The 23,035-nt window shown below is 44.8% G+C and overlaps 5 protein-coding genes across 5 annotated transcripts; 1 reads left to right on the forward strand and 4 right to left on the reverse strand.

Moving 5' to 3' along the window:
• Positions 1 to 9,987: 9,987 nt before the first annotated feature.
• On the reverse strand, positions 9,988 to 11,102 carry EJ05DRAFT_501844 (uncharacterized protein; the record flags this gene model as incomplete). Its single annotated transcript, XM_033747165.1, has 4 exons — positions 9,988 to 9,999; positions 10,064 to 10,785; positions 10,838 to 10,988; positions 11,040 to 11,102. The coding sequence occupies 4 exons, from the start codon at positions 11,100 to 11,102 to the stop codon at positions 9,988 to 9,990; spliced, it is 948 nt and encodes a 315-aa protein (XP_033598789.1).
• Positions 11,103 to 12,309: 1,207 nt separating this feature from the next.
• Positions 12,310 to 13,925, reverse strand: EJ05DRAFT_501845 (WD40 repeat-like protein; the record flags this gene model as incomplete). The annotated part of the gene is made up of 4 exons (XM_033747166.1): positions 12,310 to 12,569; positions 12,621 to 13,571; positions 13,635 to 13,806; positions 13,866 to 13,925. 4 exons carry the CDS (start codon positions 13,923 to 13,925, stop codon positions 12,310 to 12,312), a joined length of 1,443 nt encoding a protein of 480 aa, XP_033598790.1.
• A 240-nt stretch (positions 13,926 to 14,165) lies between these two features.
• On the forward strand, positions 14,166 to 16,212 carry EJ05DRAFT_62582 (uncharacterized protein). Its single transcript, XM_033749815.1, has 2 exons — positions 14,166 to 14,582; positions 14,634 to 16,212. The coding sequence occupies exons 1-2, from the start codon at positions 14,278 to 14,280 to the stop codon at positions 15,916 to 15,918; spliced, it is 1,590 nt and encodes a 529-aa protein (XP_033598791.1). The 5' UTR covers positions 14,166 to 14,277; the 3' UTR covers positions 15,919 to 16,212.
• An 805-nt stretch (positions 16,213 to 17,017) lies between these two features.
• EJ05DRAFT_532383 (sulfite oxidase-like protein) lies at positions 17,018 to 19,176 on the reverse strand (the record flags this gene model as incomplete). Its single annotated transcript, XM_033749069.1, has 2 exons — positions 17,018 to 18,901; positions 19,150 to 19,176. 2 exons carry the CDS (start codon positions 19,174 to 19,176, stop codon positions 17,480 to 17,482), a joined length of 1,449 nt encoding a protein of 482 aa, XP_033598792.1. The 3' UTR covers positions 17,018 to 17,479.
• A 751-nt stretch (positions 19,177 to 19,927) lies between these two features.
• EJ05DRAFT_477510 (MIF4G-domain-containing protein) lies at positions 19,928 to 23,016 on the reverse strand. Its single transcript, XM_033744265.1, has one exon. The coding sequence runs from the start codon at positions 22,924 to 22,926 to the stop codon at positions 20,428 to 20,430; it is 2,499 nt and encodes an 832-aa protein (XP_033598793.1). The 5' UTR covers positions 22,927 to 23,016; the 3' UTR covers positions 19,928 to 20,427.
• Positions 23,017 to 23,035: the final 19 nt, after the last annotated feature.

Here is a 23,035-nt window from a genome sequence, read left to right on the forward strand (position 1 = left end):
GCCTCGTAAGAGGGTATATATTCCCTTCTAGATTATTCTAGATTATATTAGCTAACTTTAGACCTAGTTACTACGCTCCGGCGCTTAAGACTCTTCCCTCTAGGCTCTAACGGATTAGGTTATTACTCTAGAGGCTAAGGTTATCGTCCTCCGCCGCTATATCGTGCGGTTAGAGAGAACTATACTAGAGGTTAGGATAGATAATAAGATAGAGGAGTAGCTCTATGGTTCTAGCTCTATGGGTTTGGCTCTATATGTTAGCTCTATGGTCTAGCTCTATGTGTTAGCTCTATGCCTAGCTCTATATATTAGCTCTATATGTTGGCTCTATACCTAGCTCTATGTATTCTAGATCTACTATAGGTGGTGCGTGCCGGCTCTGTTTACCTGGCTTTTATCCGTTTTAGTCCTTTTTAGACCGTTTAGATACCCGTCGGCTAGTTTCTAGTAATTTAATTCTTAACTTAATAATATTATATGTGCGCTCGCTTAGCTTATAACTATCGGTTTCTATATTCTAATTTTCCTTAAGTCACCTAAGTATAGGCACTATATATAAATTAGTTTATCTCTATAAATTCTATTAGAGTACCTAAACTAGTAGCCTAGTAGTTATTAGTTCGGGTACTCTAACCTTTTATATTTCGTGTTAAGAGTTTAATTCTATGGTAGAGTACCTTTTTTTAGGTTCTTAGTCCTATGTTTTTCTTATATATAATGGTCCATATTAGTCTATTCTAGACTCTTCTATGTTATTCTATTATGGTATATCGCGTCGCGTTCCTAAAATGGTTATTTACGCTTTCTTCGCGTCTAGTAACCATATAACGCTTGAATTATAGGGCTACTATATAGAGTTTTCCTAGTGCGCGTCTAGATTTCCTAGTTTAGCACTTCGTTCTCTATAGTATTCTTCTTCTTTTTATAATAACCGTGATGTTACTATACTTATATTAATAATATACTATTCTATATCTTTTACTTATACGCAGCTATTATAGAACTTAAGATATATACCGCTAGTTCCTAGGTATCCTCGTCCTTAGTATAGTCCTTCTAACGGATTCTATATTTCTAAACACCGTCTTTATCGATTCTATATTTAATAATATGGTCCACTTCGAACACGTCTAGTCTATCTTAGGGTATAATAGAGTATAACTACACGTTCGTACGGCCATATACGTTAGGTCGAAATCTTTCGAGTAGTAAGACGTGGAACACGTTATAGATTCTTATATCGCTTTCTAAGTTAAGCTCGTAGGCTCTTATACCGATATAACGTTTAATTCGGAAGGGACCAGCCATTTTATAATCGAGCTTCTTATTTACTTACGACGTTCATATATTACGGACGTTAAGAAGGACCTTATCGCCCTCCTCGTACGTCTAATCCTTAGCTAACCTATTATAGTACTTCGTATATAAGTCGTTTACTTATTAGATTATAGCGCGATAGTTACGTGCGGTTTCGAAGATTTTAATTACTAATTTCTAAGCGTGGACGTTTACGTCTATTATTTGATTAAATTAGACCGTCTAAGGCTTAAAACCTATCCTTAGACTACGTCCGAGGTTCGCCTAGAAAGGTATAATATCTATCGTGCTATAACGACTATTATTATATATAAACTCTACTATGCTTAGTAGGGAGGCCTAGTCGTCCTACTCGAAATTATAGAATACGCGTAGGTAGGCCTCGAGCGTCTAGTTCTATCGCTCTATCTAGCTATCCATCTAAGGATAAAATACTATAGATATATTTCTATTTATACTTACTATTTCGTAGAATAACGTCTAGAATTTAGACGTAAAGGTACTTCCTCGGTCCGTAACGATCCTTTTTAGTATACTATGGACCTTAATAATCTCGTTCTAGAACACCTACGCTAGCTCTTTAGATATAATCGTCTTCTATACCGGGATATACCTAGACATCTTTATAAGTCTATCCACGATAATAAGAATAGAATTATAACTTATTCTAAGTATCTCGCTTAGAGATAAGTTAACTATAAAGTCTATAGTAACGTCTTCCTATATAAAGAGGGGGGCTGAAAGAGACTATAAATTCCTATATAGCTTATGCCTAGGGGCCTTCATTCTTTAATAAATCGGATAAGTAGCTATCTATTCTTTAATATACTTAGGTATATCTTTCTAAAAATAGTACTAATAAATTAAGCTTAGGGTACGTATATACCTAAAGTATCCTACTAGGTTAGCGTTATAGTATTAGCTAACTACATTAAATCGCGTGTTGCCCGTCGGTATATAGTACTTTCTATTATAGTAAAGTAAGCCGTCCACGAAGGTCTACTTATAGTCTACTTTAGTCTATAATAATCTATCTTACTATATTTTACGCAACTTTAAAACTATCGGGTCTGTCTTCTATAGATCTATAATTAACTAGGCGAGGTTAATTAGATATTTACACCGGGTATTATCGCCCTTCCCGATAGCACTAATAAACGGCCTACTAGGGACTTCGGTACCGTGTCTTTAGTTACCGGCTTCGGTCTTAGAGATTTAATTACCGGTATTAACGTTAGTATCTCGCTAATCGCCTAATAACTTAAAATCTAACCTCGTCCTTAAGAGTTAGGCCTATAGCTACTCTAGGACCCTATAGCTACTATAATTCTAGGCGCCTTCTTTATAGTTAGGTCTTCTTAATATTCTATTAGCTAGATTTATACTTCTAGATTAATAGTAGATTATAAAGTAAAAGTTCGTAAGCTACTTAGCCTATTAGACCTATTAACGGTTTAAAACTATTATACTTATAAACCCCTTTAAGTTATAGTAATTAGTTAGTAACTCGACGTTATATATAGTACCTTTAAGATAATATCGCTACTATTTAAACGACTCTACTATTACTAGTAGCTCTTAGTTATAGATAGAATATCTAGTCTTAACATCGACTATTTTACGTGAGAAGAACGTAACTAGATACTATTAGACCTTTTTAGACTTAGTTAGTCTAGGCTAGGAGAGAATACCTAAGATTATAAATTCTAACACGTCGGTTTCGACGTAGATAGGTTTAGTTAGGTCGAAGTATACTAGTAATAGAGTAGTTATAAATGCCTCTTTGATTTTCTCGAAGGAGGCCCTTTCGTCTTCTAATAATTCTATAGACTATGATTTAATATTATACTATTTCTATCTACCGCGGACCGTAATAGACGAATCTATAGTAGTAGTATACGCGTTAAGCGGTGCTACTAGCTAGGAGAAATGCTTAACGAATTTTCGGTAGTAATTAGTAAATCTAATAAAGACACGTATATCTCGAACCGATTTTAGTTTAGGCTAGTCCATGATAGTAGCGACTCTATCCCTTTCTATAGTTATACCTTAATTAGTAATAACGAAGCTAAGGAAGTTAATATAGTTCTAGTGGAACTCGCATTTAGATAGCTTAATATATAGCTTATGTTTTTCTAGCCTATCTAGGACTACGTGTACGTGCTAGATATGTTCTTCTTTATTATTAGAGAAGATAAGGATGTTATCGAGGTATACGATACACGTCGTGTTAAGTAGGCCTACTAGCGCGTTATTAATATACGCTTAGAAGGTTCCTAGCGCGTTAGTTAGTCTAAAAGGGACTACTATGTACTTAAAGTATCTATAACGGGTCCTAAACGCCGTTTTCCACTTATCGCCCTTCTTAATATATAGGCGGTAGTAGACGTCGCGTAGATTAAGCTTAGTAAAGATCTTTACACGCCCTAGTCTATTAATAGACTTAGAGATAAGAGGTAGTAGGTAACGATTCTTTCGCGTAATATTATTTAGGCTATAGTAGTCGATATATAGATAGAGACTTCTATCCTTCTTCTTTATAAAGAGGATTAGAGCTCCGGCTAGAGATATACTAGGTCTAATCTATTCTCGCGTAAGGTTCTTTTTAATATATTCTTAGAGGACCTATAGCTCGGGTTCTAATAGAGGGTAGATAGGTCCGTATAGGGGTTATTAACTATCTTTAAGGTTAATAGTAAGGTTATTAGGTTAGTATTAAGGTAATTTGGACGAGTCGATCGCTAACGCAATATGTTAGTATATTTTATACTAATATAGTAGGTTTTCGTCTACTTTAATACTAAGCTCTCTATTTTAAGTAAGTAAGAGGACGTAGATAGCGGAGATTACCTTTTCGCAGTCCTTCTAGAATTATTCGTCGTCGACTAGCTATACTAGGTTCTATTATAGTGGGTATATACGCCAGCTAGCTATTTTCTAGATAAAGTCTAGTTTTAGGTTATATTTTTTAAGCTATGGTATACCGAGGATTATATTAAAGGGACTATCTACTATAATAAAGGTTAAGTAGTAGGGTTTCCACTTCCCCCCGCTATCCTAGATACTATATTTAATAGTATAGGTACCCTACGATTTAATGGGACTATCGATACCATAGAAGGTGGCATCTATTAGTACTTAAATATCGACGTTAAGTTCTCGTGCTCGTTAAGTCGATATAACGTTAGTAGCTAAACTACTATTAAGTATTACGGTCTAATATTATCTATAAGAGACCTTAATAGACCTAGCCTATAGTTTAATATACTAGTTAGCTAGTTATCCCTCTATTTTAGTTACGTCTATAAGTTATAAGGGTTCCTTATAGATAGTTAGTTTTTTATATTATATACCGGGTAGTTAGGCGCGATATATTCTAGCTACTAGTACTTATAGTATATAACTAACTTAGTATCTATATTAGTATTCGGTGGTTTCCCTAAGCGGTACTTAGGTACTATATGGCCTATCCTACTATAGGTATAGTAGGTGACTTTAGGTCGTTTATACGAGTTATTTCTCGCGTCTTAATATATCGACTAGTAGAAAGATCCGCGGTACGGGCCTCGTCTTCTCGAGTTCGTAGAGTGGTAGCGCCTACGAGGTATTCCGCGCAATCTATTACTAAACTAGTCCTCTTTAGACGATTTCGTATTAGATTAGATTAATAGGGATAGTCATGCGCCTATATAACGTTAGTTATTTATTATACGCTAATATTATTCGACGAGATTCGCGAGTGCCTAAAGGTTAGTAGGGATAGATATTATAAGGTCGATACGTTCCTTTACGCTCGGGTTAAGGGACCTTTTAAAGTTATTATATTATCGAACTATATAATCTTCCTCGGCTTCTCTCTAAAGAGATTAGAGATATTTAAGGAGTTATAACGGGGATTATCTCTCTCGCTATTAAGTCTTAAAGATATAGCTCTAAGCCTATTCATGTCGCTTGGCTCTATCACCGAAGTATTAAAGAAGGAATTCGGTGAACGTGTCCTAGTTATACGCATCCTTAGGGTATTTAATTCGATATACTATCTAACGTTTAGATGGCGTTAGGTCTAGATAGTTCTATATAAATCTAATCTTATTACTATCGTTCGTAAATAGATAGAAGAATCGGCTATACTAGTAAGCCTATTTATAAAAGCTCCTCCTGGTTTTACCGTCGAAGTAAGATAGTTTCTTAGGCTAAGGTAATTAGGATAGTAATAGACTTAGTTAGACTATTTCGGCTTAAGTTAGTCTATATTAGTATAGGTTAGTTACTACTAGTACTAAAGCGCGTAGTACGGCTTTAAGTCTAGCGGTTCGTCCTCGCGCTTTATCGAGTTCGTAAAGTTACTACTCGAGCTAAGCCTAACGCTACCTCTCTATATATAGCTTAGTATATATATTATCGTAAGGCGTAGTTAACGTTAGTCGGTTCTAACGAATTAATTCGTTAATATTAATAGGGTCTAGTCTTATAGTAAGGATAGATCTAGTATAGTATAAACTAGACCGCGATGGAGTATAATAGACTTCTTCCTTATTATCTAGGTAATCTTCTACGGTTATACGGAATACCGTACTAGTTATTAGTGCGATAGCCTATAGGGTATACTTATTAGTAGAGATAGTCGTAGGGAGACTATTCTCTTCGTTTAGATTTAGAGAGAGTCTCTTATATAAGGTAGTACTATAGGTATTATAGCGCGTAGTAGGAGCTATCTCTATAAGCTACCGTCGTACTATATAGAGAGAAATTAAAATATAAAGAGTAAAGACGTGGGATAGTAGTCTAATAGTTCATAGAGAGATATAGGAATATATTTATAGAGTAATCTTACTCTTATACGAGGTTAATTCCTAACGAGTAGAAATCGGTTTATGTGGTCCACTTATATAGTAACCTCGCTTAACTTAGTTGACTTAACCTAGCTCTGGCCACTACGTGGCTGCATGGATTATAATGGTCTATATAGGTCCATTATGGTTCCCGTCCTAATAATAGTAGTACTAAGAACCTTATAAAGTCGTACTAAGCCACGTCTATAGATATTTAAGATATAGCTTCGAAGGGTATCCGCACTCTTCTATATTAAGACTTCTACCTCTAGATTTACTCTTAAGATAGCTTTATAGAGATAAGAGTTTTTAATAACGCGAAGAGACTATAAGTTAAGTATAACCTACTTTACTAGTAGTTAATTAAATCTATTAGGACGAAAGGTCTAGATAAGTAGATTTACCGTAGTCTAATCTATCCTAGCCTTCTTAACTATTATCTTTAGTATATTACCCTCCTTATACTTCCTCTTACTATTTAGGTACTACTAGTATATATTATAGAGATAGTCTACGGCGTTAGTAGTTAAGACTACCTTAAATCTCCCTCCTATACGTTTCTCTTTATAGTAGACTTAATACTACTAGTACTTACCTCTATTACTAATTTACTCTAGATAGAAACTATACTTCTAGATCTAGCTAAACGCGTTTACGCGCTTAAGTAGTACTATAGGTTTTATAAAGCCTAGAAGGCGGGACTATATAACGCCCTTATACGAAGACTCTATATCTAGGCCTATAAAACTCTAGGAATCTTTATTATCTTTATCTCCCCTAGTACTACCTATCTCTATTACCTCTCTCTCTTATACTAGGTAGCTATATAGGTCTTCGGGTATAGACTAGTATAGTATAGAGCTAGCGCTAGATAGAGGTAGTAGTATTAGCCTACGGGTAGTTATATTATTATTATTATTATCTTTATTATCTTTATTAAGAGGTAATATATTCTAGGACTTCCTAGGACGCGTGATTCTCTACGTATACTCGACCTAGGAATATTACTATTTAAATATATTACGAGAGTGTACTTTAGGCGCGCGAACTAGGCGCTAAGAAGCTATATTAATAGTATTAACGCGTGGTAGTAGATATAATAATTATAAGTTAAGATAGTAAATACTTTAAAAATATAAGACTTAGAATAATAGCTAGAATAGACTAGATATAGAGAGACTAGTATAGGTTACTATTAGCTAACGGACTATCCTCGGTAGGTAGCCCCCTAAACTTAATATCTAAAAATACTACTCTATATATATATATATATACTATATATAACTTTAGTTTAACTTAACTATTAGTAACTTAATTCTACCCTAGAATTAAATTAGACTAAAGATCTAACCCTTAGTAAGAGGCCTTAGTTAAACTAGACTAAGTCAATTCTAGAGAGGTAGAATTGAAGTTGGACTGATTAATAGGAACTCTGGGCGTACGTTAGACTTCATCTGACAGGCACGGATGTTTGCTAAGGCTGGTTTCGACTTCTGCACAGGCCATCTGAACGCAAACATCATGCGGGGTCAAATTTTCATTTGTCAGAGCTAGAAACATGTGGGAAGTTGCGAAGAGGATGTATCATTTTTGCGTGCGGCGGTGAGCCGCGCGAAAGGCGAGCAGGGATTGCCAACCTGAGCTCTTGGAGCAACGCCGCAGGCCTATATCTTAGTAAGCGTCGACTATCATGATATGCTCCTAGTTCTTCGGTTCATTCGATGAATATCAAGCGCCGAAGAGTGAGTGGATGATTAAATAGAGAAAAGAAGGCTTGCTTTCCTGCTGCTTTGCAAGTATGGATGGAGCAGCAGAACCTCATGGGACTTCGTCCTCGGGCGTCGAGTCGCGTGCACGAGCTTTTAGCACATTGGAATAAGCATGAGGCTACGACTGAAAACGAATGCGAACTCCTTTTGTAAAACGGAAGAGAAACTGCCATAGTTCGCCCTCTAGCCTGGTCAGCGGGAGTGCCCAAACAGTGTCCTGCAACGACGCCGTGCAACATTTGATGAAATGTAAGGGGAGATCCATGTTGCATATTGACTGTACGCACAGATGCATTTTCAGCAATCACCTCATCATTCTGAAGAGCGGTCATCGGGCTGATACTTGGTATGCAGCCTCTATTTCTATGAAAGATTTCGCTGGCACCGTTGCCGCAGTTGTGGACGTATTCAGCAATATTCGCTCAATTCATGCAGAGGGGCTACAAACGGTGCGTCCAGTCGCTTATTGGGCTGTTGTAGAACGAAAGAACGAAGGCTAGGTCGAAGACAAGTGACACAATGTAGTGGGCCATACCTCGCAGCCGATAACGACTTCAAAGTTGCAGGGCATTGCAAGAGGGACTGATGAATGCCAGTTTGAATTTGCATGCTTTCCCGGTGTTCGGGTCATACAACTTATAGGTTCAATGCTGGACCATGGAACGCTTGGAAAGACAAGGATTTAAGAAAGCACTTTGCCATTCATGTGCCTAGTCAGCTTGAACATAACCAACGTGGACTATCATGCCTCAGAGATAGCTCCGGGGGTCGATCCAGTGAGCCATTTTTCGAAACATCCTCCAGTTTGTCCTTTCAGAAGCTGAACTGTGTTGGCTCGTATCAATTGTGCTACTATATAAGTTTATTGTACGCGTGGGTACTGTACCGCAATATCATGTGGCAGTCTCTGAAGCCATGTCATGGACGTAATTGAACAAGAATTGGTGGAAGTAATTATAATGCTGAACTACAATACTGCCAAGGAATAACACCTGTGGTGCCCTCCTGACTTATGTTTGTTTGCCTTTCACGGATCTATGTCGACATGCTCTCCGACATGCTATGGATGTTTCCGCGCGCTAGCTTGGTGTTCGCATTGCTGGATGTGTCAAGCGATATTTTCTACGCGGAGAACCGTTTAGTAAAAAGATTCGCGATGCGTCACGATCTGTTACAGGACAAAAGTCTCTATCTGGGGCGGTGAAGATAATCCATTCATGTCGGTGTGGCTGTCGCCACTTTCAAATCACTCGTTCACCAGTTAGCCAATGAGGGTTTCTCTCGAATGCTGGGCTCTAGGATCAACCTTGCTAGACAGCGAGCCACGAATGTAAGTATGGGAACAGCAGCTCTCATCATGGTGGGGGCCTTGAAGCAGAGAGCAGCCAAGGTGCTTCTTCAACGGTGCATGTCCACTGGTCGTGTTTTTACGATTGGTTGAAGCTGGAGAATGACAAGCTTGCTTCGTCTACCGGGACGGCCTGCAGCTACCCGATGGTCCGGGCCAAAACATCCCGTCTTTGACGGCATACAATATACTACCATGATTCAGGCGACGAGTGCTGACTGAGTTGACCTATCGCGTACTGAAGGTGGATGACCAGTCTCTTTCTTACGGAATTGGGGGATTTAAAAAAAATCGATGTGCATTTCTGTTTCAAAGGCATTCATTGTGGTGGATAGTTAGATCTCAATTAGCAATGATGTCTCGAGAAGAGAGTCCAAGTTCAAAGAGGCTGAATGGGTACTGACGGCGGAAGAGGGCACACAGAACAGGAATACGAATCCGCAAATACGTAAGGTCTTAACCTTAGGATAAAATAAGATCAGACTGCGAGGGATGTATGGGAGGAACAAAGATAGAAAAAAAAGAGATATAAGCAGTGATGACGCAGTTGACGTGAAAGTGTTGGCATCAAGCTAATTGAGGTAGGCCAGGGTGCCATCCATCCATCCATTTGCCGCAGCTGGAGTTCTTCATAGCCACCAACCTTGCTTCCCTGGCCAACACACTTCCCACGACCGACCACACTCTAATAATAGCAACGGACGGGAAATGCTGGATACTTTTAGCGACGCTGCTGTACGATTATTAGCTATGAGTCCAGAGCGCTGCATTGAGAGGCGTTTGCTGTACTCACTCACCCTTGTACCTTGACTTGACCCGTTCACCACAAGAGGCCCACTCGAAGACTCAACAACCGTGGCATTTTGGTCCATACGGACTCTGATCTTCTTCCCTTGAAGAGTTTGACCGTCTAGTACAATCATGGCATTCTGCGCCTCCATACCTGTATCAAACAGTACTGTGGCATGGCCACGAGCCCTTTTGCGGTCGCGGGGTAGCCGGACTGATATTGGACGGGCGTTTCGTTCTCGAAGGAATGCTTCAAGCTGCTCTTGCGTGGTAGATTGGTCAATATTGGAAATGAAAATCCCACGAGCTTCCATCGGGACGGTCCCTCCGTTTGCATTAATCCGCATCTGCTGGACTGGAGGCTGTGGTATATACTGGTATTGGGGCGTTGCGTATGCCATGACGCTTTGCATACTGTAAGCAGTAGTCGCAATCGGCACCGCATATGGTACTGCCATATAGGTCTGAGTATGTTGCATTGTATTTGCGGGCATTGGATAAGCATATGCCGGAGCTGTGGCATAGTATGGTGCGGCCATGTGTTGCGGCATTTGAGCCATCATATGTGATGTGACACCTGAAGTGTCCGCGTAAATGCCTCCAAGATGTCCAACACAGCCAGGGTGGAGCTCTTGACAATTGCAGGCCACTAACGCTGGAGGACTTGTCTTGTCATTGAATCGATGAACGCCAACGGGAACCCCGTTAAGACCTTTGTTGGTAAGTGCGTCTGGGAGATCTCAATATAGAGCAATCTCTGTTTAGGACTCTTCAGGGCTTACAGTAGGCTTTATCGGCATCCTCCTCGGTTTTCACGCTGAAATATGCGTCTGTTTGACCAGGTGTAGAACCTTTGAGAAAATCTACCCACCCAGGTTGGCCTCGGATTTCGCTTCGAAGAAGGTCCTTCAATGTTTGCCAATCGCCTTGTACCTGATACATGTTAATCATGGAAGTGAATGGTATAAGCAATGACTGACTCACATTCGATAAGCAGAAGAATCCGCTCTGACTGCTGCTTGCTCCTGAATCTCTTCTGGAGCTCATTTTGGCTTCTAACCCGGACAAGTTCGATGATTCGGAGGCACGCAAATGCCGTTTACTACTGCAACAGTGAGGATGTCGATGTCTGGCACTGTATGGTCACAATGATCACATGAGGGCACCGATGTTTTCGATCCTTCGAGACGTCTGGGAGATTGGACTTGGAGAGCACAATTTGATATGTTAATACTACTCAAGAGCACATATGCGAGGGTAAATGCCACACTTTATGTTTCTTAGAGGCATAGTGCATTATATGACATCCAAGTAATACTTCGAAAACAGTTAGCTAAGGGTTTAGAATGGATGATTCTGTTCTGAATGTTGATCTAGGATCAGGAGCAAACTGCAGCGGGCGCTCGCGTCTTCGTCAAGGTCTGCATACAGCCAGTCAAACCCAGCGGGGAAGAAGGATAAGTCCACAACCATGATATGATAAATGTCATAAACCTAGCGTACTGTGTGACATAAAAAAGTCTCGGCCAGTTGAGTAACAAATGCTGAATTGCAAGGTCAGGGTTTGCGGCACGACCCTATGCTGTCGTAAATATTCAGAGAAAACATTGAACCATGATTTAGATGATCGGAAAAAGGAATGGACATGGTGTAGGTACCTGCTATTTTTACTACCCACAGCCGTGCCGCAGTGGACAAGACCTGTCAGGTCATGCTTAATAGGGCCAAACTCATCGTCAATGTGACATTTTCCTGCCGCTCCATTGAGATAAATTTTCTGAGTTTGCACTCGAAGCTCATGTTTGTCCGCGGCCTTGTACTGAACACTAACCCGATCGGCTCGGAAATGTGGAGTATGACCCAGCTGACTGGCTGGCTGGAGGTCAGTTCATGGCAATTAAGGGTATCCCCCTGTCTGCATCAGGTTTTTCAAGATGCCTGCATGCACGACTCGAGCGAATATGGGCGCCCCTGGAATAAAACTGACCATGTCATCAAAAGGTCCATTCACGATAAAGTCGGTTTGAGGTTAGGAGAGGGCTCATAGTTGCTCGACACTACTAGCGAAGGAAGACATTGCCACTCAAAAACTTATAAATCTAGCCGTTGCCAACGATTTATTGTCATCGTGTAGCCTCGAATAGCTCTAGTTCGTGGAATATCAGAGTATCGCAGCTGTCGTTCACTGTATCATGCATCTTCCCGTCGGGACCAGCGGGCACCATACCTTGTGTGACGCTTCAAGGACCAACGATCAACTTGACAGTCTTTCATCATTGGGGTAGTCACGTCCAGATTTTCTCTCGTCCGGGTACCAGATGATGAGTTTTTGATCAAATCCACCGCTCACAAGCCATTCAGTTCGATCATTATCGTTCCTGGTTGGGTTAACATAACCCGCCCAGAGGCAGCGTATTCTAGTCCCGCTTGTATGTCCTTTCAGCTGCGCGACGACTTTACCGGAGCTTGAATCGACCCCTCGTATTACGCCGTCGTCACTATTGACCCAAACGCCTTCCCCTCCATTAGCGTGCGAAATTCAAGGCTGGGTAGCATGTCACTCACCTGATCCGTCAGGTCTCCAGACAAGGATAGGTGTTGAGTAGGCTGTTTGCGAGGCCATTGTGTTACAGCTGATCATGATTGCGGCTTCCTCTCGATCCGCAACAAGAAGCTCGGTTCGTGCCTGGGATGCTTGTGTTGGCTCTTGAGATGTTATGACATTTTTATCGAGCGGTGGTATCAAAAGGCGAACTATCATCAATTTCATATGCGGCTCTTGGGAGGTTGCTACTGCCACTATAGATGGATCTCTAGGTGATACAGCTATGCAGGCTGGAGTGAAAGCTACCCATGCGTTCGAATGCGGAGCAAGATTTTGCCGGCCTAGCAGTTCCATGGATTTGATAGATTCTTCTGTACCTCTGCTAGTTGTGTCTGGAACTGCATAGTAGAATATAGATGTGGAGTTTCGTCTGGTCAAGAGCAAGATCGGCTGGGAGCTATCTGGATGCTGCATGAACAAAATCGTTTCCGGCACGCTCGTAACTGTTAGAGTAGCGATCGGCGCGCCAATTGAGTAGGTGGGCCCTTGAGTGTGATACAAGTTGATTTTGCAGTCCCACCCGGCTGTGGCGATATAAGTCCCGTGAAAAGCTTTCCACTTGACGACACGGACAACATACTTCGTATGGTCCTGCCGATGGTGGATAACCTCAGCTTTCTCGAGATCAAATAGCCTAAGTTTCCCAGACATGCTTCCGGTGAGAAGGAGGTTGTGATCTAGATGAACCCATGCTAGTACAGGTGAGTCCTGATGTTGATCGTATGTTTTGTCGAGCTCTAAGTGACCTTTGGGCGATGTTGTTTGCATAGAGCAAAACTGCCGGTCCGCTGAGCTGTAGATAAGACGATGGCTGTCTTCACCATTACTCGAGCTCAGCGATTCAATTGATACATTCAGCAAATTCGACGATGTTGGTAAAACATCGACAATCGAAGGTAGCGACGGCGGTACTATCATTCGAGTCAGTTTCCCGATGCTTGCTGCATAGACCAGATTCGATCATAGACGCATACATAATGCATTCCAACCTCGATTGCCGTCTTCAAGTCCAACCTTCTCAAAATTGAGAACCAAATCAAAAGCTTGTTTCTCCTCTAGAACTTTCTCTATGGTGATGCTATCATGCTTAGAGGTCGTACCAGCATCAGGTGGAAGACCAGCTTCAGTAATGAACGCAGCTAAGGTCTATCTTGACCAGTTAGTCCGTCAGCGCATGAGGACCCGTGCCAGTGCTAAATTCGTACCTTGTCATATCCGTTGCTACGAAGAAATCGTGCCACAACCTCCCCAGTAGATGGAAACATCATGGATCCTGTATCGTAGCCCACATGAGATCCTGTGCGGTAGTTCACCCAGCCAGTCAACAATATTGAGATTCGTGAAAGGTGGATAAGGTTCTTGAACGTATTATGCTAGAAGGAGTGTGATGTAACTACATGACTTCTTTGGGAGCAGCTAATCTTTATGGAGCAGCGTAGAGCAGTCTAACTCAAAGTATAGTAGTCTGATTGTCTCCTTTGATTAAGCGAGTTTCTAGCCCTTGACGAAGTTTTCACTATGAATTAATTGTGTCTTAGCCTCTTGGGCGCGTGATTGTTCGGTGGAAAAGGTCGTATACTTTAGGGACTCTTGAGACAGGTCCTCGATCTTAGCCCTATGGACTCGGTTTTGAGCCTTCAAAAGGAGTTAAGTCAGGATCCGTACAGCGTCCCGCTTCGTATCAAGCTGATCGAGGCGTATGATACCTTGAAATATCCAGACCTAGCTGCTGGGGAAGCGTATCGGGCAATTCTTCTGATTGACGAGGTCGTCGATGAGTGTGGGGAATTCCACGAAGAAGCTTTGGAATCTGCCCGACAATACTACGGGGACGTAATACATAATGGTGCAAGTATCACCACAGAAGCGCCGGCTGATATAGATATCATCGGTCATGCCCGAGCTGAGTGGTTGTCTACCTTGTAAGCGCAATTCTGCATCAGCCCATTACGAGATCTAATATGTATTCTCAGATACATCAAGATAATACGTAGTCTGTGCGCTTGCAACTGTCTGAAAAGTGCATTTGAATACAGTCTACGGGCGGTAAAGGGCTTCCCAGGCCATGAAGCTCTAAGCAAAGAGCACAATCAAGTGCTACATGCCATCCGACAACACCTCGAGTCACAAGGCAAATCCTTGGACGAGAATGATGTTATCTTGGATGATTTGCCGGACCGAGGTCTTGTGCGACGGGAGCTTTATTCATGGAACGAGCATGAGCCAGATCGGTTCTCTGCAGACGCCATAAGTTCACTAAACGAGCAGATGGCCATATCTGCTCCGAACCTTATAGTCAAGTCTACACAGCTACCTGTTCTGGTCCAGCATGAGAGCCGGGACGAGACACACACAGTAAAACAACTTGGCGTTTTTGCCAAAAATGATCTTGAGCCCGGGGATATAGTCCTCGACGAGAGATCACTGCTCACAGCGCATCTTCGCTTTCACGACCCTTTTTGCGATGCCTGTGGAGTTCCTCTTGCGAAGCTCGGAAGTCCAGGAACCGATGATTACATGCCGTGTCTCGAATGTGACGATGTATGGTTTTGCAGCCAGAACTGCCATGATCTCGCACAAGACTTTTACCATCCTGCAATCTGTGGTACAGACGTAGAGGTAAGTGCTGCAGATGCTACTGCAGAGGAAGCAGCCGATGCACTCTACTCGTTACTGCTCTTGCGCATTTTGGCAATGGCCGAGACTCAAGAAATCGATCCCTTGGACCTGAATGAGGTGAAGTACATCTGGGGTGACTACACAAACACAATCTTGGGCATGGGACATGGATCCGAAGCACTTCGCACGCTACCGTTTTCCTTCAAGTACAACATATTCCTGCCCCTCCACATGCTCGAGAAGATGGACGTCAACATATTCGAGACGAGCACCAAGTATGATTTCTGGGTATTCAATACTCTATATGCCAAGTTCAGGGGAACAGCCTCGGCAAAACAAGGGCTTGATGGCAAACCGGAAATCGCTGCCGTGCATCCCCTCTGGTGTCTTGCGAACCACAGTTGTGACCCAAACGTCACTTGGGAATGGCGCGGGAGCATCAGATTCACTGCAAAGACTGAACGCGCGATGTGGAAAGGTCGAGATGAAAGAGCGACACCAGGAATCAAGAAAGACGAAGAACTTCTGAGTCATTACTGCGATATCGAGTTACCTGTCAAAGAAAGACGAGAATGGGCAGTAGGTGCACTCGGTGGAATGTGCATGTGTAAACGGTGCCAATGGGAGGAGATGCAATAGGCATCTTGCACGTCTCAGTCGCACACCGGAAGCAAGTCCGAGGCGCAGATCCGAGGAGATCGTGACCGGGCCAAACACGCTATGATATGCACGACATACCATCGAAGATCCACCATCGGACTCAGCAAAGTTGTGATCCATCGATTAGGCATTTAGACACCAGTCACCTGAGACATCGAGACCTGGTCGAACGTCTCTCCACAGTCTTGAGGATGTGAACATCGACCAACCTAAGTACATCCTGTACAATGATATCCATATTAGGATATGTGCCTAATTGTGGACCTTGCCTTGGATCCAACAACCGTATTCGGACACAAATACTCCCGAAGTTAATCGTCAACGACACAGCAATAATTTCCTGTGCATACAGTGCAGCTGCTGGTCTTGCGACCTCCGTTTGCTGAGCTTCGGTTTGCTGAAGCCTGTCACGAAGTTCAATTTCAGGCAAGATATATATCGCATTGAAATGGTTTTACAACGTACTGACGTACATAGGCACTGTTTGATCGTGGCACAATTACCCACAACGTTGCAGGATGAGATTCATGTGACCCGTCACACGAATCAGCCCAATTGCAGTCCCGGTCTTCACATTTGGAGATCTGGTCTCAATTGAGTGAGCTGTACTGCAGGCAAATGTTTGCACGTCCACATTACACGAGTTTGCCTCGAAAGTCACGCGGCTTCCTGGCCAATCAGCATCTCCGTTCGTTGCTACAAAACGCTGTACATCTGTTAGTTTTAGCACCCACCGAAAAGAAATCTATGGCTTCCAGGATGATGTCTTGTGGCGAGGCTTAAACGGAGTACGTCATGAGGGGAGCAACTACGACTCAAAAGTGAAGGTCCGATCCAGCATTCCAGAAAGATACATCTCCACGAGGCAAGGCTGCACACAGTTTTCCCCAAGGCTGGCGTGGTCTGGGCCTGGGCTCTTTAGCTACACCTACAAACGCCCAGGGCAACAAGAAAGAATCCTGCGAGAGCATCTCTTCTTCCCGTCGGTGGCGGTATCTATATATTTCAATCTGCTGGACTATGTACATCCAATCAGTGCTGAAGTGCAATGCCAGACTTGGTAGGAAGTTTCGACAGTCGAGTGGGTTGAGCGATTCCAGCGGTAGCGTTCACAACGTATATTTGATTACCTGAAATTGCCACATCTAGCCTTTCCTGAAGGCGTCGAGCGATAACAGCATCTTGAAAGCGTACAAGTACATAGATTCCCCTGTTCCTGCACTCCTATACAAAATACAAAGATCATAACAATTATTAGTAATAAGTAGTCTTCGCTTGCCGCTGAATACCGGATAAGAACTGCGCTTTTGTGTGGCCGTCTTGGCCTGAATACTGTACAAATAGCGACGTCGACCTGCGTCCGTCAGGATGTGTGGACGCGGAGCTGATGAGGATCATTGCTTGGAGCTGATGATCAGTGTCACCGCGTACTCGAGCAGGAGCAGCGTCATACTGTATAATACATGGAAATGGAGCCGTGAAGGAACTTTCTGTTTGCTCAAAAGTGTGGTCTCCTTCAGGCAGGAGGGGGGTTGGTGTATCAAGTCTCGTCCTCTCCAACGACGACACGATGCCACGCAGTTGCTAGATTCCCTCTCGCATTCCAGATACCGTCAAACCTTTCCGGTTGTGTGTTGTACGCTTCATCTGTCGCTTTGACGGCAATTTCCACCTTCCCATCCCCAGGATCCGCCATGTGATACCTCCACCTCGTCCACGCCCACGTCTTGCTGCCATCCTCGCGCTCGCCCCGGAGCAGCTCGGCCTGGTCCCAGCTCTTCCCGCCGTCAAGGCTGACGTCGACTCGGACTATTTCCCTCCCGCCGCCGGAATACGCATAGCCCCAAACGTCCAGCATCTTCTGACCATCTTGCCTGCCAAGCCATCCGCCCCCTTTCTTCTTGATCCTATAGCCCGTAATGGCAGACATAACGGGCATCTCCTGAATGCTCTTCGCCTTGTCCCAATCTAGCCGCTTCTCATTCGGCCCGAAGCACTTGTAGTCCCTGCGCTGCCACTGACTTGCACTCTCCTCCTCCCCGATGCTCACTTTTTGCACCCACTTCACACTTCTTGCCGCAACTATTCCAGGTGCCACGACACGCACTGGGTATCCATGATCGCGTGGTAAGTCCGTGCCGTTCATGGCGTACGCAAGTAGTACGTCGGATCGGGGGTCCATCGCCGTGGACAGGGGTATACTGGCACCATACGCTTCGAGGGCCGTAAAGTCTGCGTGTCTCGCACTCTTATGCTCTTCACTCCTCATATCCAATCCTGCGTCGGCAAGAACGTCAGCAAGACGTGCGCCGGTCCATGTCGCGGTGCTTATTCCGCCAACATTCCATGGCAAGCCATTCGTCGGTTTGACGGCTGCAGACATATGCGAGCGGCGGTTCCCAGCGCATTGAAGAGTTGCAGTTATGGTGTGTGGCTCGAAGCTCTTCAAGTCGGAGAGAGAGTATGTCCTTTCCGTCCCGCAAGGTAATTCGACTGTGAAAGTGTATTCCTCTTCCTTCACGGGCGGGACCCAGAAATGATTTCGCACGTAGAATAGTTCATTCGGCGTGACGTCTTCTGACAATGCCTCATCCGGCGATTCCGCATTCCGCGGATTCTCGGTCAGCGTCTTCAGCCGCGAATCGCGGGGCGGGTCATCGGCGTATGGATTTCGGATAGAAGCACAGGGGACTTCGCCGTTAACAAGGTCGCACGAGGCGATTTCGCCAATTTTATACTGCGCGAGGATTTCTTGGACGTGCGATGAGGCGTGAATTGTGAACAGCTTCCAGTATGGGTCGATGCTGCCGCCAGCGGCGTGGAGTATGATGGGCCCACCTGGGTGGGCGGATATGAAATCTGTGATATCGTAAACTGATGTGCCGCGTGTTATCCACTGCCTGTCCGAGCTGGCATCGTGGCTGGCGACTTCAGCAAGGCGAAAATATTGGACGTTTGGGATCTGTTCCGATACACTGGCCTTGGGGTGTTCCGATACACTGATCTTGGGAATGGACTCTTCCGCCTGCTTTGTACCTGTTTCTTTGCCAAAGAGAAAGAGTGATGCGATGCAGCCCGTTCCGACTGACGCGACCAGAGCAATCCTGAGTCTTGGCTGTAAAAGATTGTTTTTGCTGCGCTGTCTAGAAGCTGTGAAGTACGTTCTTTTGATCTCGGCCTTGTAATTTGTGCGCATGAAACCTGTCGTACGGCTTCGTAAGAAGTAGCCCAATGCATGTCGACAACACTTCTCTAGTGACTGTGGCGGCGACGACATGTCATCGATCTTGACGCTCTTCCCAACCAAGTCTGTAGGCGCCGCAATCGAGCTCCGAACAATGATGCCTCATCGAATATGCATTGCGGTCTCCCGTCTTTTCTACGGGTCGAGTTGAGCGACAGAAAAGTGTACGAGCAAGAGTAAAAGGGACAAACAGCAATGGCCCCGTACACCGCATCGTCACTACTTGTGCTCGTACACTTACGTACATGCGTAGTTCGATCCGGTCAATCAGGTATCATAGCTCCCCCTGCACGACCGTACCGCTGGCTATTCGGTCCGAACAGCAAGTTATGCGTTGGTTGTGCACATGTGAGGTGTACTGTGGTATGCGCGCAACAAAACAAAGCTCCAGGTACCACGCACACGGCACTATGAGGATCCTGGCGTGACCTTGTTGAACCGATGGGAGCCGCCACAGTGACATACGTAAATAGCGTCGTGCCGCAATCAGGTAACTGTATCGTAGCTACAGACCTCTGGTACCTGAAACTGCGATTAATTCCAGCTTCAAGGCGCCGTGAAGGAGAGAGAGCATGCGAGGCGCCGGAACAACGTGTCCGGCCGTTGCAATATCGACCAATAGCCAATGGGGTATGCACAACAGACAGATATTCTACATGCATCGTTCCGTCTTATCGTGCACGACGCCATGTGCTATCTATCAACTCTGGAGCTCTGCGTCTGTCCTCATATCAGCATTTCAAGAGACCCACTCTACCGTGTATTGTGAGCTGAAAGTAGAATTATGTATTCATAGAATTCTTTTCTTTGTGAGCGGATAGCAGGCACGAATACCGGCACACACATATCAGACTTTCCTAACACTAATGCTAGAGAGCGTAAAGTCGGTCATATGAGCAATTCAGAATTAATCAGTCCAACTGTTAGCACGTCCAGAGGAGAAAAGATAATGCAGGGGTGGGCCAACGGGCTGCTAGTCTGATTCCCAATGTTCGGTCCATGCGCACAAAGCCAATCCTGGGTGAGCCGACTGTAGGCGGCATATGATATGCAACTTGCTGTCTAATGTAGAGATATCCCGATGGCCATCCTACGCGCACTCTTCTGCACATTTCAATTATCACCCATGCCAATAACTTATACAGATAGCTCCCGACAATGAATATACAATTGAACCTGTCCCGAACCGGCTCCTCACCTCTCCCACAGCAACGCTCCACACCATCCCTATCCCCTTTCCTGATTTAGTCCCCTCTCCTTCTTGGTGGTGGACTCCTCGAATGACGTGAGTTGCGTCTCGCAGACTGACTCGTCCCATTTCTCCGGGGTGGACTCACGGACCTTGATGTCGACCTCGAAAGCGTCCTTCCCCTACCTGGCGGACTCCTCGCGTTCCTTCGTGGCGGCGTTCGAGATCTAGACCTAGACACAGAGTATGACGGACTTCTTCTTCGTCGAATTGGCGACCGTGAACGAGATGGCGAGCGCGATTCAGAGTAACTGCGGCGTCTGGAACGTCTAGGTAACGGAGATCTGGAGCGAGATCTGGAGCGAGATGGCGTGTGCGATGGCGAGCGGGAGTATGAGTAGCTGCGGCGTCTGCCGCGGTGGCCGGGAGTACGTGAGAGTGAACGCGAACGGGACAGTGAGCGATCGCGAGTTGGAGAGCGAGAGCGCGAATATGAACGAGCGCGAGAACGAGAGCGAGAACGGGAGCGGGATGAGTAACTGGAATAGCTGGAATAGCTGGAGATGCTCTCCGAGTCCGACGGCGAGCCTGGGGCAGGTAGAGGGGGAGGGGCAGGTTTCGGTACGTTCTTTAGCCACTCGCGCATATCCTCTGTCAGAGCCCCCATTCCCACGGCCGTGAAGAAGTTGATGGCGAATCGGGTGTCCTTTTGATTCGTCGGATCTTTGGGAAAGAGTCCACCGAGCGAAGGAGTGAGCACTTCGTCCTTTGTCAACTTGGTGGCCAACTTTGGCATCCCGAGTGCCTGTGAAAGATCCTCGAATAGGATCTTGATGAAGATACGTGAACTCGAAGTTGTTTCTTCCTCGTTCAGATGGATGAGTGACAAGACGTGCCAGTCGATGGCATCAGTCGAAATAAGGTAGCCGAAGAATTGTGCGATAATACGTAGGCGGTTTGTTTCGTACCGATGAATCGTCTCGTAGTACTTGGCGAACATGCTTTCGAAAAGTTCTTTCCACAGACGATTGAGCTTGCAAAAACGCTCGCCGATGTTTCCGTAGAATTTATCGTATGTTCGTTCTTGAGACGCACACTCAATCACCATGGACGGGAGTTCTTCTTCTTGTCCAACAGGAAGGTTGATACGCATGAGCTTATGACAACACTCTTCAAAGCCCCCACTGGATTTGATGGTAAGGTAGATCTGCCGACGCAGGTTGACGAGGTCTGTGTTCGTCTGGTCCTTTACCTCGAGCTCCTTCTCTTTCTGGGCTTCCTCATCATCAGAGCTATCCGTCTCGTATTCATCGTCATCTTCAGCGTCGCTTCCATCAGCCTCTCCAAGAATCTCCGCTTTGAGCGTTTTGTATGCATCCTCGTGCTCTTGCCATTCTGAATCAAATTTGAAGATATTAAGACTATCCTGGACTTCGATATCTTCGTCATCCAACATAGTCCGGTGTGTGATCTGGTCCTCCTCCTCGACCAAGTCCAACTCTTCTTTGATAGCCGGGTTGTCCTTGTATTTATCTTTCCTGACCTGGAACAGCACTTCTATCATATATTGGACTCTCTTATCGATATCTGCTTCGTGCAGAATAGTCCTGAATTGGTCAAACACAGCCAACGCGATTTGCTGGTTCATCTCCTCCAAGTGCTGACCAACCTCCCTAGTCAACCCAACTGCAATCTCCACACTGTCGTCGGTGGGCTTGTTGAGCAACAAGAGCAGGATCTGCGCCGCAAGAATCTCGTGTACCACTTGCTGATTGACAAGATGCGCAATGAAGGTTGTACTCGACAGACAGACGGCCTTATCGTTCCGCTTGAAAGCCTTTCGGAATTGCACAACAAGTCTATTGACCAGCAGCTCTCCAACTTGCGGTAATTTGGTGTTGACGATAGCGACCGTAGCAGCATATATTGGTGTGAATGGCAAACTCGCCGCCTGTGCCTTCATCAGACTCCTCGCGAACAGCCCTCGTCCTCGGATCATGTTCTCGCCGAAGAGCTCCGGCACGATATGCTTGATATTGCTGACGTTGACCTTGTTGACCAGACCATTTATGCTCTTCTTCAATGCCTCCCATGCCATACGCTGGTATTCCTTGCTCGTCTTATCCGTGATCTGAGCTTGAAGCTGGCGTAGCTTGGCCGGGGGCACGTATACACCCCCAGACCGCGCGTTGAGTAGGCGCTGGTACTCTGCCTTGGCCGCTTCTTGCTTCTGCTCATCGGTGAGAGGCACAGATGTCTCATCTTTTTGCTGTCTTTGCCGCATCTCGAGCTGGCGCTGCCGTTCGAAGGCACGCGAACGATCGACGTCGCGTGGGAGTGGACCTGCGGGAGCATCTTTGAAACGTCGATCGGGTGAAGGAGAACGCGAGTACGAGTATCTCTTGCGTGGAGGTGAGCGGTGGCGTTTGGGCGTTGGTGAGCGGGAGGATGGTGAGAGATGTCTCTTAACACCACGGGGTTGTTCTTGAGGCGCAGGATCGAGAGCCGGCTCAGGCGTGGGTAGACGAACAGCTGACAGCATGATATCCGCCATCTCAACGAGAATTTGCGAAGAAAGCTTGCAAGTTTGAAAGTGTTGCTGGCCGAAGGCCGCCGTTGCAGACTGAAGACTGATCAAACGCGGTATTGTAGGTGAGCTGGGT

The sequence above is a fragment of the Pseudovirgaria hyperparasitica genome (assembly GCF_010093815.1).
Source record: "Pseudovirgaria hyperparasitica strain CBS 121739 unplaced genomic scaffold EJ05scaffold_11, whole genome shotgun sequence".
Taxonomy (NCBI): domain Eukaryota; kingdom Fungi; phylum Ascomycota; class Dothideomycetes; order Acrospermales; family Acrospermaceae; genus Pseudovirgaria; species Pseudovirgaria hyperparasitica.

Excerpts from the sequence above, each read along its gene's own strand:
- EJ05DRAFT_62582 (XM_033749815.1), top strand. The coding sequence starts at position 14,278 with ATGGACTCGGTTTTGAGCCTTCAAAAGGAGTTAAGTCAGGATCCGTAC. Across the intron at positions 14,583-14,633 it reads GCTGAGTGGTTGTCTACCTT|ATACATCAAGATAATACGTA; the intron begins GTAAGCGCAATT and ends ATGTATTCTCAG.
- EJ05DRAFT_477510 (XM_033744265.1), bottom strand. The coding sequence starts at position 22,926 with ATGGCGGATATCATGCTGTCAGCTGTTCGTCTACCCACGCCTGAGCCG.